This window comes from Perissodus microlepis, chromosome 10 (assembly GCF_051167445.1).
Source record: "Perissodus microlepis isolate ML-2025 ecotype Zambia chromosome 10, ASM5116744v1, whole genome shotgun sequence".
Lineage (NCBI taxonomy): Eukaryota > Metazoa > Chordata > Actinopteri > Cichliformes > Cichlidae > Perissodus > Perissodus microlepis.
Genome location: NC_140470.1, coordinates 30,023,201 through 30,042,154, shown reverse-complemented (window position 1 = coordinate 30,042,154; position 18,954 = coordinate 30,023,201). Strand labels below are relative to the sequence as shown.

Here is an 18,954-nt window from a genome sequence, read left to right as displayed (position 1 = left end):
ATAGTGGATGTAATACATAGAGGATGTTGAATATGGACCTGCTAGGCACTGAGAAGGTTTATGGATGTATTCCTTTTCAACCTGTATGTTTTATAACCATACCTGGACTTGTAGGCAATGTTCCCTCTAAGCTGCGCGTGTGCGCAATTGCGCACTGCTGGCACGGTCTCTGCGCACAGAAAATCTGCGTTGTGCACACAAAAAAAAATCTAACCTGAATTGAAATTAAAATGAAAACTTTAATAATTCTGTTTTGCAGTGTTAGTCAGTAATTGACTGGCTGCTCGGTAAAAATAAGGAAAATGCTCGAAAGCACTCTCCACTGTGAGAACAAACAAAACCAAAAAAACCCCCCAACCCTTTCCTATTGGTCGAAAAATGTACCATGTCGACCAATCAAAAAATGATATGGCAACATGGCATTTAGTTGTTTAGGAAAGGGGGAAGTTTTAGGAGTGACGGCGGTGTTTTGAGATGTGAGAGATTTGTGACGTTTAGCGCAAATCTTGTGTAGTTAGTGTGTAGTGTAGTCAATAGTTTTGTTGTGTGTGTCAGAACAATGAGGCGACTGCTGAATGTTACAGGTGTTACAGCAGTGATACATCTCCTGCTGTCAGGCCTGCAGGTATCAGGCTGTTGTTCTCCTTTATCTCATAGTGGACAGAAATTATTTTTTGGAGTGGCACAAATAATTTGTGTGGCATCAGACTTGATGCAGAACAGCTGATTGTTCTGTAAATTGTTTGAAATGTTTATTTAAAAAAAAAACACCTTGGCTGCATTTTTAGGTAAACAGCTGCTGTTTGCATAACTCAGTTACTTTTTTAAAGAAGTAACTATATAATTAATTGCCCAACATTGGTCAATATTTACTGTATTTTGCAGACAGAGTTACAGGACTCTCTCCCAGACCACAGACTCATAATACAAGTCAGAGCTTTATAAAAAAAATAAATAAAGTTGTGTTTTCAAAATTGGAGTTCAAGTTATTTTTACTTCCAATAGTGTTACCATACTACACAGGTCATGAACAAGATTTTTTTTTAAATTTTCATTGTAAGTGGGCTAAAGCAGTTAATTAAAAGTAGTCTAACATAAATGTAAATGCTGTAATTTTATTATTTTAATAAACCATGTAACTTGGATGGATTCGATGCTGGCGTGACCACAGTGCACACGTCTAATGTTGCTCACAGTGGTCCAAGGGTGTGTTTGCTCAGACACATGAAATATTAGAGGGAACATTGCTCGTAGGTACAGTAAATATGCAATAATTGTTCCAGTATAAGGGTATGTGACTCTCTGTGGCTGTTACTATTAAATAGAGCATTGACATGTGTAATACACGTCTTTTAACCATGTCATTTTAATCAACAAAGCTGCCCTAACTGACCTTAAGTACCATACTAACCTGCACATTATTCATGAAACGGGTCTGAAGTAGCGCTGTATTTATATGCACTGTTGATAACATGTTTGTCCTTTTGAATAAATCCACACTTCAACTCACACAAAAGGTAGGGCTGTTAGATTTTTCTGTTTAGATGTTGTCCTTGGCAGGATTGATATTACTGTGATGCTTCTACTCTTTATGGATAAGTGAGGGTTTTAAGTAAAAGCTGTTCACGAAATGCAACGCAAGCAGTGACTGTTTGTGTTACATTGGGTCTTTTAGGTCACCAGTGATGGCAGGTGGACTGTTTGCTGTGGATAGAAAATGGTTCTGGGAGCTGGGAGGATACGACACTGGTCTGGAGATCTGGGGAGGAGAGCAGTATGAGATCTCCTTTAAGGTAAATATGTATAGATAATATTATCCATTATATTATGTTTTTGACATTAAATTGAGGATGTGAAGCCAGATTATATTCTTGCCTGTAACCTGTTTGTTAATGGTTCTGTATGGAGCCACTCTGCCATAGTTTTAGCCTTTCATGATTACATCAGTTCAAAAAAAAAAAAAATTAAATAAAAGATTGCCTGGAAATTAAAGGTGTTCCCAGACAATGTTATAACCCTTTCATTGCCCTCCAGCAAATCTATAAAGTACTAAACTTTTTTTTTTTCAAAAGGACCAAGGGAGTTGTTTTTGTTCTGGCTTTGGGAGTCAAGCTGAGAGTGTATTTCTAATGTTTCCTTTTAACTCTTTTAAACACGCTTCAGACACATCTTAACAAGCTCAGACAGCACTGAAAACACTCGTAATGCCTATTTACTTTTATGTCTACTTTAGCGTCAACGCTGTTGACAGAGGGGGGTGGTGGAGGTGGTAGGAAGATGTCCACGGGAGTGTTCTTCTCTTCTCACCAAACATTTCTGTGATCAGATTTATAGTAGAAGAAGACAGAAACACAGAAAATCCCTTTGTGTTTCTCAGAATCAGATAGAACAAATAGTTGTACAGACATTTATAACATCAGTATGTTTCTCACACCAGCTCAGTGAATCACTACACCAGTCCAGCCATTATTATTATTATTATTAAAGCTTAAAGTTTGCATTATTAGAAGTATGGTCACTGGGGCCGATGAGTTGGTGCAAAGCACAGACTGTAGCCTATAAAAGATGTGTCCTATGTTTGGAGGCTTTCATTTAGCTGTGTATCACTGCCAACTTGGTTGTTTTGGAAACAGAAGCAAAGTGAGCTTATTTTCATGAGCAAAAATCACTTGGAATAACTGAACATGAGATATAGAAATTTACGTATTTGGCGATTAGACTCAATTAGACACGGCATAGCAGAACAAAATCCCAGCAGTTACAGGATTTACGATGGTGGTGGTGGTGGTGGTGAAGATGAAGACTGAGGCTTGGGCGGAGCTCTGACTGAGGTGCTTGTGAGGTGGAGATGGGTTGCATGAATGAGAGTTTGAAAGGGAGAAAGAAATGAACACACGCAGAGCCTGATTGGCTCAAGGGCAAGGAGATGATTGGACTAAAGTAATGATGACTGTGTTGAGATTGACAGCGTGGGAAAGTGGTAGTGATGTAATGAACAGAAAGCAGCTTGACAGCCAGGAAAGCAGGCAGATGACTGATTAGGGATCTTCCTTAGTGAATTTACGCATAAGCTTCATTTAGTATCACAGTAAGTTCAGACCACGGTAAATTGAGCCACTCAAGTGAAAGAGAACTACTTTCGGCTGCCCCTTTAGACACAAGGGATCACCACAGCGGGTAGCTTTTTTGATTTATCCCATCTTGATGCAACCCCAAAGGTATTTGTGTCTCCTCCTGGGATCAAATCAGTTTTCTCTTCCTTGTTAATTGAATGTGTAAACCAATCACTGAACTGGACCTCTTGATTTTGTTCATGTTTTCATTCACATTTTTATCAATTTAATTATAAAAATATAACTAATAAAACATATAGTCTATAGATACACTATATATTATGCTTTCAACTACATCTGCATCTGACTAAGCTTAGCACAAAAGTAAGGACATATGTGTTTGGTTGATTAACGCCAGTCTAATTATCCTTAAATGGTACCTCATTTGGAAAATTGCATTTGTGGGTTGAGAAGCAGCTTTGAATATGTGGGTTGCACCCATGAAAAACTTCAAATCAAAGATTCTATTGACTCCTGTTGGGTGTCATTTACTGGATTGGATTATTGAACTCTTAAGAAACAAGACATACTGGCAATTTACAAATGTTTTCATTTATGTATTCACTCAGTAGCATCTGGAAGAAACATTCACAGCCACAACAGCTTGGCACTTCATCCTCATGCTGGTCACAGATTGCTTTTGTCAGCATTTGTCACAAGTCGCCAATGTTGTCGTGTGAGTCAAAATTACCAAACACATATTTCCTTCCTTTTTGTGCTGTTTATATGCCCATAATTTTTTAAAAATAACACTAAGCCACTGCATAGTTTCTATGAAAGGCGAAAGCATCTACAAAATCCTCAACATTGTGTGTACCAGGCTGTAAACATGCTTTTTTAATCTTGATTGAGTTGGGTGTAGTACCTTGGGAGTCTGAAATGGGGAGACTTACCTGTTTTTGGAGCCAGCTGTAAATGGCCATGTCAGACAATGATTTTTTAGCGCTTCTGTGCTGGCTTTATCTTTCAACTTAAGGTTTACTGGTTAGAATTAGATTATAGCAGTGCGCTCATTTGTTTTTGTTGTTTGTTGTTTTTGTTGTTTTGTGTGTGGACTAAATTTCCAGAAACCAATGGGTGAAGTCACTGTAGGTATATAAAGTTGTGAATATAAGTGAAGGAACTTGCCCAATGCTTACCATAAATGACAACACTATACAAAATAAGAAGATGAAGAAGAGGAAAACTGATGTACGGATGTCTGGGTGGAAATAAAATCGGTTTCTGAATGACTGATTAATTCCAAAAACCAAGGTCACCTATACCTGGATACCCATAGGTCATGATGCAAAAGTATAATCCATTTTTAAAACTATAATATGATGGATTGTACTGCAGTTGAGTGTCTTTAGGTCTGAACAAAAGGTGAGGATTAGAAGCTGGGCATGTGAAACAAATGATAGGCCTAGACTAATGCCATCAATGGCCCAGGGCTGAGCCTGGTGAGAACAGCTTTTATGTTTTAATACAGTTTTCTGTCTAACTTAAGTAATCATTAAGATAATACCCTTTACCAAGGTTATTATTTTGGTCAAGATTATCACTATTAATTTTTCCTATTAGCGCACGCCTTGCTGTGCCTCTTAAGTCTACTTTATATGCTCAGATATTCAATTTGGTTTCCTTTTTATTAAGATCCCCATTAGCTGATATAGTGCAGACAGCCAGTCTCCTGAGGTGAGAAGATTAACAGGCTCTCATACTAATCCTTACAACCAAACTGCTGCTCCCACAGACAGCCGGGCCCTGCTTGCATGTGAAACACAATTACTTTACTCAGTGGTACAGTTAATCTAAAGCTCCATCCTGGTGACAGCGGTGTGGGAACACCAAGCATTTCCAGCTCACACACCAAGATAATGTCAGAACATAAAGGCCCAAAGAGCAGAAGCAATGTGACCTCACAGGGAGGGTGAGAGGGACAGTGCAGGCATAAAACCGACTGCGGAGTCTTTATATTGCTTCGGACGAGCTTCATTTATGCAAACATTTGGAGACAGAGCTGCTCTGGAGGCAGAAATAATTAAACCTCCATGGATGGAGCCAGAAAAAGGGTATTAGTTCAAAGAAAACATTTGCCAACTTCCAAACAGTTGGCAGGGTAAAACTTTTCTAAAAACATAAATTGAAAAAAAAAAGTTTAAAGAATGTTATTTCATATTTATGGATTTAGCACTGGATGGACATAGACAGCTACAGACTAACTTTTCTACCCTTGCCTGTGATAAAATCATCTTATTGAAAGAATAAAAAGTACATTGGCTTTCTGGTTCTTGTTTCCACGGCAACATCATCAAATAATATGTATTTGCTCTTAAATATCGTGTTTGATGTGGATTTTTCCCCTTCCTGCTTATTATAGATTTTTTTTATATTGGTCTTTGGTCAATTAAATTTACTTGTGATTTCAGAAAATCACAATAAAAGTCAACTCAAGGGATGAGATCTATAATATAGACAGAAATATAACTCATCCCTTTGGGGAAACATGTAGTGATAGATAGAAATAAAATGATAAACAGGACAAAACTCAAACTTTGGAACAGAGAAAACATACAGCTAATGGATGGAGAGTAAGAGAAAGGAAGGGATGGAGAAGTGCTCAGGATGCCCTGTAGCAATCTATAGTAGGCCTACAAAGTAATAGTTCAGGTGACCCTGGTCCAGCCTCTAGTTGGTTGAAGAATAATGTCAAAAGCTGATGTTCTGTTTTGTCTGCTCACTGTGAGGTTTTCAGGATAAGATTGGGCAGATTTAACTTGATTCTGGTTTTGACAAGAAGCTTCTGTTGGGGAAATAGCTCTCTTTCTAGGTCTTCTTAAGACTCTTGCTGCAGTGTTTTGGATCAAGTGAAGGCATTTCAGAGTGTGTTTAGGGCAAGTAGATTACAGTAGTAACAAATGCTTGGACTAGTTTTTCAGCATTACCCTGAGACGGAATGCTCTCATTTTTATAACGCTGTGCAGGTTTAAAAAAAACCCTAAAAAACAAAGAAGCTGTGTGAGTGAAAGGACAAATCTCAGTCAAAGATGATTCCGAGGTTCCTCAGCATGCCAAGGTAATGCCATCCAGTGTAAATCTAGTCCAGGTGTCACGCCAGACTCATAAGGCATCTCATAAAACATCCTGTTGAAAGAAAACACTGACACACACACACACACACACACACACAAACAAAAAAAACCACACAAGGTCAGTCCGTTCAGATTGTTGTTCTAGTCCCAGAGCATTAAAATGCAATTGATGCTATTGTATACTGACTTTAGATTTAGTGCTGCGAGCATTTTGTTAGATCATTATTATTCATGCAGTGGAAGCAAAACACATGACCAGGCCACTGAAACACAGAAGAAAATCAAACTGTATGCATTCATGTTTTATTTATTCTTGGACAGGAGTACAGACAGCTCAAGTTCTTGTTGCACTTTAAGTCAGTGCTGGATTTTTTTTCTTGCAGCAACATATTTTATTTATGCATTTGGAGTGAATTCAGTGGTTCTGTAGTTTCTTTTCTTGAACTGAGCTGTGAACACTCATGTGAGCAGAGAGACTCTAGCTGTACTAGAGTGACAGTGATAACAGCACAGGGTCATGAGAACTTCATGCCTGGACGATATATGAGCTTAATGTTACTTGGACCATGAAACACATTTTCATGTGACGATCTTACACGCCTCATTAATGAAAGTCGAGCAGCTATAGAGGAACATTAACTGGCCTGATAGCTCTTTTTCTTTGTAGATTTCTAGATAGTCAGTGGTTTTGTCTTATTGCTTTAATGTCTGTAAGCTTAGTCTGCAAGTTTAATTAAAATTTGAGCTCCGAATGTGTTTAACCTCCTAGGACCTGGCATTCACATATGTGGACATCACATTTTGGGTTATTTAGACCAAAACAATCAATTTTGCTCTACAAGGGCCTGGTATCCACTTACAAGGACATTATACTGCTACCGTTCTATCTAAATTTTATATGAATATCCTCATATGTGGCTCATTTTTCTTAGAAACAAAAATTAGGAAAAAAGAAAAATCTGGAAATTCTTTATTTTTACATTTATCGGGTCCCAATCAGCCCAAATATCAAAGAGAAATTAAAAATGCATGCCATGGAAGAGTTCGGTTCTTAGGAGGTTAAAATTTGAACCTGACATAGAGAGCCAGAGTAGGTTTTATGTTTTGGCTTGAGCTTGACTGTTAATTCCTGCCCTTGGAAACGGCAGTTGGCAAAACAATTAAACATGTTAATGTTTAATGAACTTCTTCATAATGAAAAGCAAAATATAACTTTCAAGGCATGTGTGCCAAGGTTTATGTTAATTGCTTTCAGAACCTGAAATATTTACCTTTTGTTGCCAACCAGATTGTCAGTTTAATATTTTTAGACTGTCAGAATAATTCAAAGTATATCAATAATTCACTGGCACACATTAGTGTCTCATAAAGTTAAAACCCAACACAAATAGATTCATGTCTTTATGGCAGTTCCTACAGGATAGGTATTTCATCTACTTGTATTGCAAAAGCAATATTAAAACTGCTAGAAGAAAAAAAAGTATTGTTATGCAGGTACTGCTAAAAATCTCATAGAGCAGCCCATGGAAAATGATTCATCCATTGGAAACCAAAAATATTTTTAATGTATTTTAATCACTAAAAATCCTTGAATAATAATATTTTATTATCAAACTTGTTTGAAGTTAAACACTAAACATTCCTTGAACATTTGGGATTCAATTACCTGCTTCTATTTTTCATTGCCTCCTGTAAATTCACTTAAATTGTATTTGTATGGCACCAAATCACAAGAACAGTTGCCTCAAGGCAGTTTTTGCAAGGTAAAGACCGTACAGTAATTCAGCTGCAAACCTCAGAGTCAGACAATCCCCAATGAGCAAGCATGTGGCGACAGTGGGAAGGAAAAGCTCCCCTTTGACAGGAAGAAATCACCAGCAGGCTCAGGGAGGGGCAGCCATCTGCTGTGACCAGTTGTGGGTGAGGGGATGTAGACAGGACAAAAAATAAAAAACTCAGCAAAAATCATAAGGTGAGAGTGAGGCCACTTCAAAATCCACATTTTGAAAAATGTTTTTCCTCACATAATCTAAAGTTTGTGTATGCTAGCTTATTGATTTTGGTTCTAGACCAGGCCATATGAAAAGCTGTGCAACAATAAAAACATCTGGCAGAATCTCAGATTTGCACATGGTGCTTTGATCCACCAGCAAAGGTAATTCTGTTTTTGCTCTGTTTTATTTTGATTTGCTTAAAAGTTTAGTTTTCACTTCCCCATAAGTTGCTGGCTAGGTTTAAGAAAAGATCAGCTTTTTGTTTATTACATAAACACCTTAGCAGCATTAACATTAACTTTGAAAAAAGCCATTAAATAGTTCATTTAAATGTAACAGCAAGAGATTCTTTAGAAGCATCCATATGTGACATGTTGCTACTGAGACATGTCTGAGTAATACCATAACTCAGTGCCAAAGGACACTGTGCATATCTTTGAGATGCCAGTGGGTTTGATGAATTGACAGCACTTGATGACTTGGAAGGACAACTAGCTGATATTTCAGTCTTCAGCATTTGAGATGCAATCTGCTCTACGTTCCTCTATAGTTTCAATGTTATCATCTCTGCAGGGTGGGAGTCACTGAGCCACACATCTCAGGAAACTACAGAAAAAAATTCTTTGTGTTGCTATCACATCTACATATGAACTGCTGTGTAGTAATAGGTTTACAGTTAGAGATCGGCTCAGTTCATTCAAAGGGTTTGCCGCGATCCTTCAACGATTTAAAAAACGCAAACTATTGAAATGTATGTCTGTATAACTAGATGTGATGTATAAAACATGTTCTTTTCCTTCGCTCATGTCTAAGTTGTCAAACTTTTCCCACGTTTAGCCTGTTTAGTCTCATATTAACAGACTTTTCTGCAGGACCAGCAGCACCAAACCACTCTTTCTCTCTGCCTCTCTCTTTGGCTGTCTTCAAACTTTTGTTGATAGTATTTACTTATGTTTCAAATGAGCTTCTCATTTCTATTCATTTAGTTTTGCTATAACAAAACCCATTTTCCATCCTGCCTGCTGTCTTTAAGTCTTTTATTTCTCGCCCCTTTCATAGCCTCCCTTTCTTCTCATGGTCTGTTTTCCTCATTGAAAGCCAAGTAAGCAAATCATCAGTTGCCTTTGTTATTGCTGGAGGATTAAAATGAAGACACACTGTTGAATGTCTCTGTTATGTCAGATAGACAGCTAAAAAGAAAAAGAAGCAATGATGCTTTGTTTTTGCTTCAGACAACACTTCAGACAAAGGTACTTCAAAAGCTATTAAAAAAGTAGCAAAAACGTTGTTTTCCTATAAAACGGCAGAAGTTTTAGTAAATCAGTTGTGTTTTTTGAATACCAATAATATTTTAATAGTGTCGTAACATAAGCATTGTATCAGTGATTTATCAGAAAGACTTTTTCTCATCTGGTCCTCCTTCTTAGGTGAAGTCAGGTCACCATCTTGGCATAATTTGTTTTTGTGCCCCCTGCCTCCTCTGCTGTCCTCTCATCTTTATTACATCTTCTCTCTCCTGTTGGTCTCCCAGGATTTATAAGCCTCTTCGAATCACTGTACCTTATTCCTCCTTCTGCTCAGCCATCAGTCTTCTGCTCATCTCTGTCGTCATCTCCTTCCCTCACCTTGCTTTACCTTTGTGCATCTCTTTGATGGACAAAGCTTCGAAACACCATAAAGATTCATCAGATGAAAGCGTTCTTTCCCTCTCTTTGTGTCTCTGAAGCTGTGGATGTGTGGTGGTCGGATGGAGGACATCCCTTGCTCCAGGGTAGGACACATCTATAGGAAGTATGTCCCCTACAAAGTCCCTGGTGGGATAAGCTTGGCAAAGGTAATTCTTCTCACTATGTGCAGTGGATCAGTGATGGATTTTCTGCATACTATAAAAGCAAAATACACAGGCTCTAACATTACTTCTGATACATTTAAGTCATAGGGCAACAATTTATTGTATTCTTTAAACTAGTAGAGAACTAGTCAATGAGATAAAAAGCCTGATCAATTAAAGAAAATCTTTTTTCCATTCCAGGAGCTCCTTTTTTCATTTTTTAAAAGACTAATAATTCTGATTTTACTGAATTACAGTAGTATATGATAGTATAATGCTATACTATAATATCCTAAGAAGTACTAGAAGGAGTATTCAATCTGGATTATGGTGCATCCATCACATGCTTGCTCACACTCACCACCCCCTACCCTTTAAAAAAATTCTTATTGTTGCCAGTAAGATTTTTAATAAGGAATGAATGATTAACTGTCAACCAGCATGCTTCAAACAAGAGTAAACATTTAGGTAAACAGACTTTTGACAAACTAGTGTTTTGTTGTATTCACACTCAGGGTTTAAAAGCAATACAGAAACATGATTTTTGGATCTCTGCTAATTATGACGTTATATGGAAGATGGGATGTTTTTAGTAGATATGTGTATGTGTAAGTGTGTATTCATAAAAGTACAAACACACACACACACACACACAGTAGCAACTTCTGTGCCTCTGAAGTCCACTGAGCAGTGAAGCTGCATGCATCAGCTACCCTTTAAATGAACCTTTAGCTAATTGAGCTCAATTAAACAAGTAAACAGAAACATACATTAAGCCTGCATGTAAACACACATGCTATACATTTGCATGCACACACAGAGTGGTGCAGGGTTTGTATTTTCTGCATCCTCTGCTAAGTACACTACTTTCATCTCAGTGTACTTTACAGTCTGCTCAGCATTCACTCATAAAAGACCACCAGGCAAGAGGCAGCAATATGCAGGGTATCCACTATCTACAACTTATAGCCTTTCCAGGTGCTACTGTGAAGAATGAGCTTAAGTTCTTTTGTTTTGTTTTTTTTTCAGCACCTACACAGAATTGGAAATTGTCTAAAAGTGCTTAATCATCTGAGGTGTAGCCAAACACCATTCATTATGTATGCCTCTGCTCTCAGCCTGAAACATGGCTCGGTATAGCTCATTGTGTAACTGAAAGTAACTGGCTTTGTTTTGTTTTTCTGAGGAACAGTCTCTAACTTAGCTTCATTGAAATGTTGATGTCCCTGAATCACCTGACCCTTTACATAAAAGCGGATAGTTCTTTTTTTCCCGTTTGTTGAGGTATCATTTCAATCAAAGCTGAATCAAAGAGAGCACTCTATAGGTCAATTTCAATATATGTAGCTCAAATACAATGGTCAAAAACGGCAACAATAAAATGCCGTTGTCTTGGCAGATTCCTAGAGACAAATATACAGTAAAAAAAAACCCCAGCATACTAGGTAAACATAGTTCACACCAGTCCATGGCAGCTCTCCATATAAATGGTCTCACTGTCAGGAACTAAAGGACCTATACTAGGGTACTTGTTTGCAGGTGGAAACACAGACAGCTGCAGAATCCATTGACACAACACATAGTTGATGCATTAAAGCAGCGGTCCCCAACCTTTTTTGCGCCACGGACCGGTTTATGCCCGACAATATTTTCACGGACCGGCCTTTAAGGTGTCGCAGATAAATACAACAAAATAAAACTAGTACCAGTACCGAAAAAAAGAAGATAACACACGTGAAAAGACCCAGGAAAACCGAGTTAACGATAAAAACGATAACAAAATAACGCTGAAAACCGATAAAAACCATGAAAAGCATACATTTCACACCTGAGCCTCAACTCTCGCGGCCCGGTACCAAACGACTCACGGACCGGTACCGGTCCGAGGCCCGGGGGTTGGGGACCGCTGCATTAAAGTATAAAGCCACAACATATTGAAGAAGTTTGCATTACTCATAAGTGGACCCTTAAACCTTTTTTATGATTCCCATTATTGATAATGTGTTAGAGGTTCCTATTGTATGAAATTTGAATTGTCTGCTAACAAAAAACTATTTTAAAGAATTATTTTAAAGAAGTTAAAAAACTCTTTTTAACTTGATTTCAGAATCTAAAACGTGTAGCAGAAGTTTGGATGGACGAATACGCAGAGTATGTGTACCAGCGTCGACCTGAGTATCGGCACCTGTCTGCAGGTGACATGACAGCGCAGAAAGAGCTGAGGACCCGATTAAACTGTAAAAGCTTTAAGTGGTTTATGAATGAAGTGGCCTGGGATCTTCCCAAACACTATCCACCAGTAGAACCTCCTGCTGCTGCTTGGGGAGAGGTAAGAGCTGGATTAGTTCATGAAACTGCTTTCATATATGTAGAGAAATTAAATAAATAGATATATGCATAGAGACACAAACTAAAAAATAAATGAAAAACACAAGCAAGATGAGTAATTATATCAAATCAAGATGAAAATTATTACAAAATGTATGAAAGTTAACTCTGCTTAATGAAAAGGTAAAAGTATTTTTCCAGCTTTCTTTTGAAAATATCATCATCTTCTAGTTCCCTGTTTGTTGTCTGGGAATCATGTTTCATGCCTTAGGGCTCTTTTGCTAACTCATTTCATGGAAAGAAAAATTAGTGTATTCACAATATTCAGATTCTGCTCTCAATGTACCCAAACTGAAGCCACAGAAGTAAAGCTGTTGGAAATATGAACAACTCTAGTTACCCTATCCTATGATCAGCCAAAGCCAAAAATAATTTCTTTTAGGAACAGATTACCAAAGTTTTACCAAAGACTTAACAAAAATCTATAATTTCACTGTAAAATTTCATCATGAATGTATTATGTGAGTGTAACAAGTTCACGAAAAACTGGCTTAAGGCAGGAAAATCGTTTCTACTGGTTTCAACTTGTAATGTTTTCAGGGTTTTTTGATTTACGAAAAATAGATGACTGATGAGAATTGTTAAAAAGGTATAAAGGTACTCGCTAAAGAATTCTCAGTGGTATAAAAAGACAAGAAGCAGTGATGAAACACGTTTGTAATAACACACTATTTTTTAGTATTTTTGACCTCTATTCCAACAAGCTGCAACTCCTATCGGTGCCTAGTTACACTCCTGGAAGGCAAAAAATGCCTCCAAGCCTTTACATGTGAAGTGCACAAAAAAGAACTTAAGAAAAAAGATAAAACTGAAAATCAATCTGCTGACTACAGTCAGTGTATGGATTTACTTGTGTAGGACTAAGAGCGGAGATTATACTGTGTATTGTAATCTCAGCATGTTTATGGGTTTCTGGTTTATGTCAGTTTATCATAGTTGTATATGTGCTTTTCAGATACAGAATGTGGGCAGTGGAATGTGTATGGAGGTCAAACACTTTGTGTCAGGGAGCCCCATCCGCTTGGAGAACTGTGTGAAAGGCCGTGGTGAGGTGGGGTGGAGTCACGGACAGGTAAGGGCACCCTCTTAAATGAGCTTATTGGGTTTTCAGTTCATATCCTAAAACCTCTGAGATGATGTGCTAGCAACATGATGGGTTGTTAACAAGCTGTTTTTTTCAGGTAAATTATTTTCATTTGTTTTCTTACTTTAGTAGCATGTTAATGAAAGTGTGTTTTTACCAACAAGGTATATTAAGGAGGAAAAACAAACTAAACAGACAGACAGAAAGTGGACCTTTTTAATGTCATGCTATTCATTTTTAGCCAAACCATAATTGGGCTAAATTAAACAAACAGCAAATAAAAAAGAAAATTAACAGGTGGAGAAAAGACGTCGGTGTCAAAAGAAGGATCATTTGTCCCATTATTTAAATTGTTATATTTGAATTATATTTGGCCCTGTCTTTTATATCCTATAATTGTACAAAATTAAGTCTAATCACTTAATTGAGATACATTTTAATAGTACTATTAATTCAATTCAATTCAATTTTATTTATATAGCGCCAAATCACGACAAAAGTCGCCTCAAGGCGCTTCATAGATACAGAGAAAAACCCAACAATCATATGACTCCCTATGAGCAAGCACTTTGGCGACAGTGGGAAGGAAAAACTCCCTTTTAACAGGAAGAAACCTCCGTTAGAACCAGGCTCAGGGAGGGGCGGGGCCATCTGCTGTGACCGGTTGGGGTGAGAGAAGGAAGACAGGATAAAAGACATGCCGTGGAAGAGAGACAGAGGTTAATAACAGATATGATTCAATGCAGAGAGGTCTGTTAACACATAGTGAGTAAGTGAGTGAGAATGAGTTACCTCATTCTAACTTTTGCAAAGTGATATGCTTACCTGTGGAAAAACAGCTTGTTTTTTCAAAACTTCTAATTAGAATGTGGTGACCAAATGTGTACAGTTATCACATCCATAAAATTTTGCAGCTTGTATGGTCATAGGGTGCAGTCCATATGTTTTAGGATGACAAAACATTTTTCTTTTAATATCAAAAGTTCAATAAAAATAAAAACTGGATTTGATTCCAAATGTTGAACTTGGATTTGGTAACAGATCATAGGAAATGAACTCTTAATTGGTGAGACAGTAAAAACTTTAGTGACAAAAGGAAGTGATTCATATGTGTACTGTATATCTTAATTGATTAAGTCTGCTGTGGTTTTGTACAGCATTACTACTAAAAAATGTATCATCATCCACAAACTTATGGACCTGAGTGTAAATGTAAACTCCAACTATTTGGGCTAGATTGATTGAACACTGATGTGGAGAAACTATTGTATAAATCAAATAAATCCAAAATGCTTATTTTATCGGCTTTACTATCTCTACACCATGTAACACTGCAACACTACCATAATAACCCCAATTTCAACAAGAAAATCAATCTGACAGAAAAAAAGGTAGAAATTTTACGTAGACAAAGGAAGGACAGTCAGATGTTGTTACAGTTCAGATGTGCTCCCTGCAGGTGTTAACATTTGGCTGGAGGGAGGATATCCGGGTGGGTGACCCCATGCATACAAGGAAGCTGTGCTTTGATGCCGTCTCCCACAGCAGCCCGGTCACCCTGTATGACTGCCACGGCATGAAGGGAAACCAGCTTTGGCGGTACAGAAAGGTATGATGAACAGAAATAGAGAAATTCTAGAGTTCACTGCTTGTAGAAAATTAGTGTATTTACTAATTCATCCTATTCAATGCTCTCCAACTGTCCTGGCCTTAGGAAGGTTTTATATTTTTTAAAAAGTCACCAAAGTAAAAATAAAAAAAAATAAAAAAATGAAATATCAAGTATTTCAGTGTGTGCCTGGTAAAAGGTCGATAGACACTTTAAATTTTGCAGGAGCAAAGTGTAACATCCTGCCGGTAGTAATACGTACATATGCCATATAGAACACCAACAAGTTTGAGAAATAGGTTTAATCGTTGTGGAGTATAAGGCTTTAAAATGTGTATTAATCACAGAATATTAGATTTTTCTCTTTGTATAAAGAAGGAAATAAATGTCCTGTGAAGAAGTTAGCTTCTTGTATAATATGTATATGTTTATCTTTCCTCCAGGATAAGAGTCTGTATCATCCCGTCAGTAACAGCTGTATTGATAGCAGTCCGAGTGAGCGGCGAGTCTTCATGAACACGTGTGACCCTGCCTCTCTCAGCCAGCTGTGGTTGTTTGAAAGAACCAACGCCACTGTGCTGGAGCACTTCAACCAGGGCACCAACTGAGCTTACTGAACAGTGAGATGACACGTCTTCCAAAAAGAACGATCATGACTCAAAGGTCATCTTTGTTCAAGTGAGTCTTTCTGAGGGAAGAGATGTTTGATTTTGTTTTGAAATGGACAAATTACTTTGCTTTTTAATTTCTCACACTGTTACTGTAGTGGCCTGAAGACTCATGAAATTATTGGTAGAGCATTTTAGAGTATACTTTTATGTTAAAAGTGGTCCTTGCCTGGCTGATAAACATAAAACACCATACAGAGTTGTATGTGTTGCTTCCAGTAGTTATGTTTGCAGCCAGCATAACCGGTGTAAGGCAACAGGGTCAAGGCTCACTACAGAAGGAAAACATGCTCTTATATCATAAAGCCCTGGTCACACAGACCTTGCAGCACCTGGGCAACCATCAGTCAGTAAGGAACCTGTGTGTTCCCCAACCAGTTTGCAAGTGGTTGCTGGCATTCACTAGGTGAAATTGGTTGCAAAAAGATACGGTGCTGTACCGAAAATCTCTTCACTGTTGCTTTGTTCTCTAGCATAATGCTGGTGTTTTATGTACTTTGCATGGAAGATGCTGATCTGCCTGCAAACATTTGCCAAAACTTCACGGTTAAACTGTAAAGTGTGCGAAGCAAACCCAAAATCATGGCCGTTCACACTAAAAGTAAAAATCGTGACTTTTGACTTTGTTGTCTGCAGTTTGTTAATCCTATGATTGATTTTAAAGAAGTTTACTCCTTTAAAAATATTTATATTTCATTTCGCCCAATGTGATGAACATTTACTGATGCAACTTCAATAATATTTAACAACGGTGAAGAAACTAGACACGATACCACCATTACAATTATCATTAATGTTTTGCTAGTTTGTTTTGTTTTTAACTTCCTTAAGGATTACCCAGTAAGCCTGTTAAATAGAGCTATAATGGTCTCAGAATTTATGGAACCTGTATATCTTCCCTTTGTTTCAGTGTTGTCAAGGTATGAATGAAAGCTACAAGTGAATAAGACGCAGCTTTCCAGACATACCCTGTGGTACAGTGATCTAGTGCAGTCCCTGAGAGCTGAAGAGCTGGTGGGACCACAAGCAGTGACATCCAGAATCCAATCATGAAGCGCAAGCTTGTCATGGGAAAGGAGATAAAAGAAGGACATGCTTGCCTGAGCACCAGCACCCGAAACGCTCAGTGAGTGCAAAGACACAGTTCATTTTAAAATGCCTATTATAAAATATGTGATTTTGATAATATTTTGATTCTGTTTATCGTCAGGATGGGAGAACAATGGTGAGACCTGACTGCCTTGTGGAAACCCTGAAAATGTGGAGCTTTTAAAGATGGAAGACTTGGACCTCAAAAATGTATGAGGGAAAAACTTGCAAGGAAAAAACTTCATTTGACTGCGGTAAAAATACTGATACTACTGCCGATACTGCTGGATTTAATGGATGAGCTATCCAATTTTTATTTCATTTATTTATATATTTTTGTCAATGCCATCTTTTTACTCATGGCACCAAGTTCTTTAAAGGCACAACTTGAGAAAATGAGGAGGGACAAAATCCTGCACAGTGTGTAGATTTACTAAAAATATACTTTTTTCGAAGGCACAAAGACTTTAAAGTGAACTTTTTTGTATAATGTTATAAACCAACTAAATATTACGTGAACATCATTTCAAAATGTATTTTGTGTTGTCTGGTAAATTACAGGTAAAAACTTCTTTTTTAAAATTATATTTTCATTAAATGTTCTGCTATGCTAAACTACTACTGAGGCAAAGTTAAGCAGTTTTCTCATGTGTACTGGTTAACAGTTGTAAACCAACAGATATTTATGCCATTTACAGAAAACATGAGTGAAGTTGCACTTTGCTTGTTTGCATGTGTTGGCAATTCAATAACAGCTAAAGGAATTCTCAGGGTACAGCCCTGTCTCCCAAAAGTTTCATTATCATTTTATTGTTGATTTCTAAACAAAATGCAAGAAACCAGTGTGCACTCTTTTAATTCAATTCAATTAAATTTTATTTATATAGCGCCAAATCACAACAACAGTCGCCTCAAGGCGCTTTATATTGTAAGGTCAACCCTACAATAATACATACAGAGAAAAACCCAACAATCAAATGACCCCCTATGAGCAAGCACTTTGGTGACAGTGGGAAGGAAAAACTCCCTTTTAACAGGAAGAAACCTCCGGCAGAACCAGGCTCAGGGAGGGGCGGCCATTTTTTCATAAACACATCTACAGATCATTCGGTCAGAGAGGTCCAGAATTGGCAGCACAGTGGTTTACAGCAAAAGATTTGGGGTTTGTACCTCTCTGCATGGAGTGTGCATGATGTCCACATTCTTGCATAGATTTTTTTTCCAGGAGCTCAAATCTCTTCAGATCTCTATCATCAAAAAATATGCTATTTTTAGTCGATAGTAATAACTAACTTCATCTAGGAAACTCTTGCAAACTGGATTCAAAATCTCAGGATTTCAGGACTCTGGTGCACAGCCTGGGATCCTCATGCAAGGACCTGCTGACTGTTTTCACCTCATGCTTGGAGACTAAAAGGGACTCTGCAGTTGTGGAATGACCAGCCGAACTGAAGCATGCTACATAGTTAGCTTTAAGAAATATTGTTAATTATTTTTTTAAATATTTTTTTCTTAAGTACACAGTATTTTATTACTGACTTTGCACTTGTGTATCGCATGATTCTACTGTAAGTTTTATTACCCTCTGCTCTTTTTATAGTTTATCAGCGTGTTTTTGTTGTGTATAAAGCTGTGAAATGGTTTTAATACGTGCTATACATAGTTAAGTTGTCTTTCTTACTAAACTATTTTTAAAACTTATTGGAGCAAAGGTTTCAGTTTTGCACTGCTTTTAAAAAAATCTTTTGCTGTTTCCACCAGTTTAATTTCACATAGTTCAGGTTGAAATAGATCATATCACAACAGTGGCTAAGTTAGAAGCTTCACTTCCATTTTCTCAACTATCATGGTGATGAGTTGTCTCCACCATCAGCTGCAGAAAAACATGACATTTTAGAGAAGAAAGAAATGCAAAACATATATGCTGATTACTAATTTACTTGCAAATGTGACACATGAGAAATTGCATGCAGAGATGAGAAAATTGTATAGTTGTATAAGAGTGTCATTTTTAGAAGACAGGCCTGCAGGCAGAATATGTGCGTCAATAAAATGCGTATCAGTCAGTGGTGCCAATAAATGGTATGCAAAACAGGCAGAACAA

General features: G+C 37.5%; 1 protein-coding gene across 1 annotated transcript in view; it reads left to right on the top strand.

Annotated features, from left to right (window-relative positions):
- LOC146379646 (polypeptide N-acetylgalactosaminyltransferase 10-like) overlaps nucleotides 1–18,551 on the top strand; it is an 87,503-nt gene extending 68,952 nt beyond the window's left edge. The window contains exons 7-14 of the mRNA XM_084940958.1: nucleotides 1,676–1,793; nucleotides 9,908–10,015; nucleotides 12,120–12,341; nucleotides 13,356–13,472; nucleotides 14,944–15,093; nucleotides 15,537–15,771; nucleotides 16,672–16,887; nucleotides 16,972–18,551. Coding sequence (XP_084797084.1) covers nucleotides 1,676–1,793; nucleotides 9,908–10,015; nucleotides 12,120–12,341; nucleotides 13,356–13,472; nucleotides 14,944–15,093; nucleotides 15,537–15,701 — 880 coding nt within the window. The 3' untranslated portion in view covers nucleotides 15,702–15,771; nucleotides 16,672–16,887; nucleotides 16,972–18,551. The remainder of the gene's footprint in view (nucleotides 1–1,675; nucleotides 1,794–9,907; nucleotides 10,016–12,119; nucleotides 12,342–13,355; nucleotides 13,473–14,943; nucleotides 15,094–15,536; nucleotides 15,772–16,671; nucleotides 16,888–16,971) is intronic.
- Nucleotides 18,552–18,954: the final 403 nt, after the last annotated feature.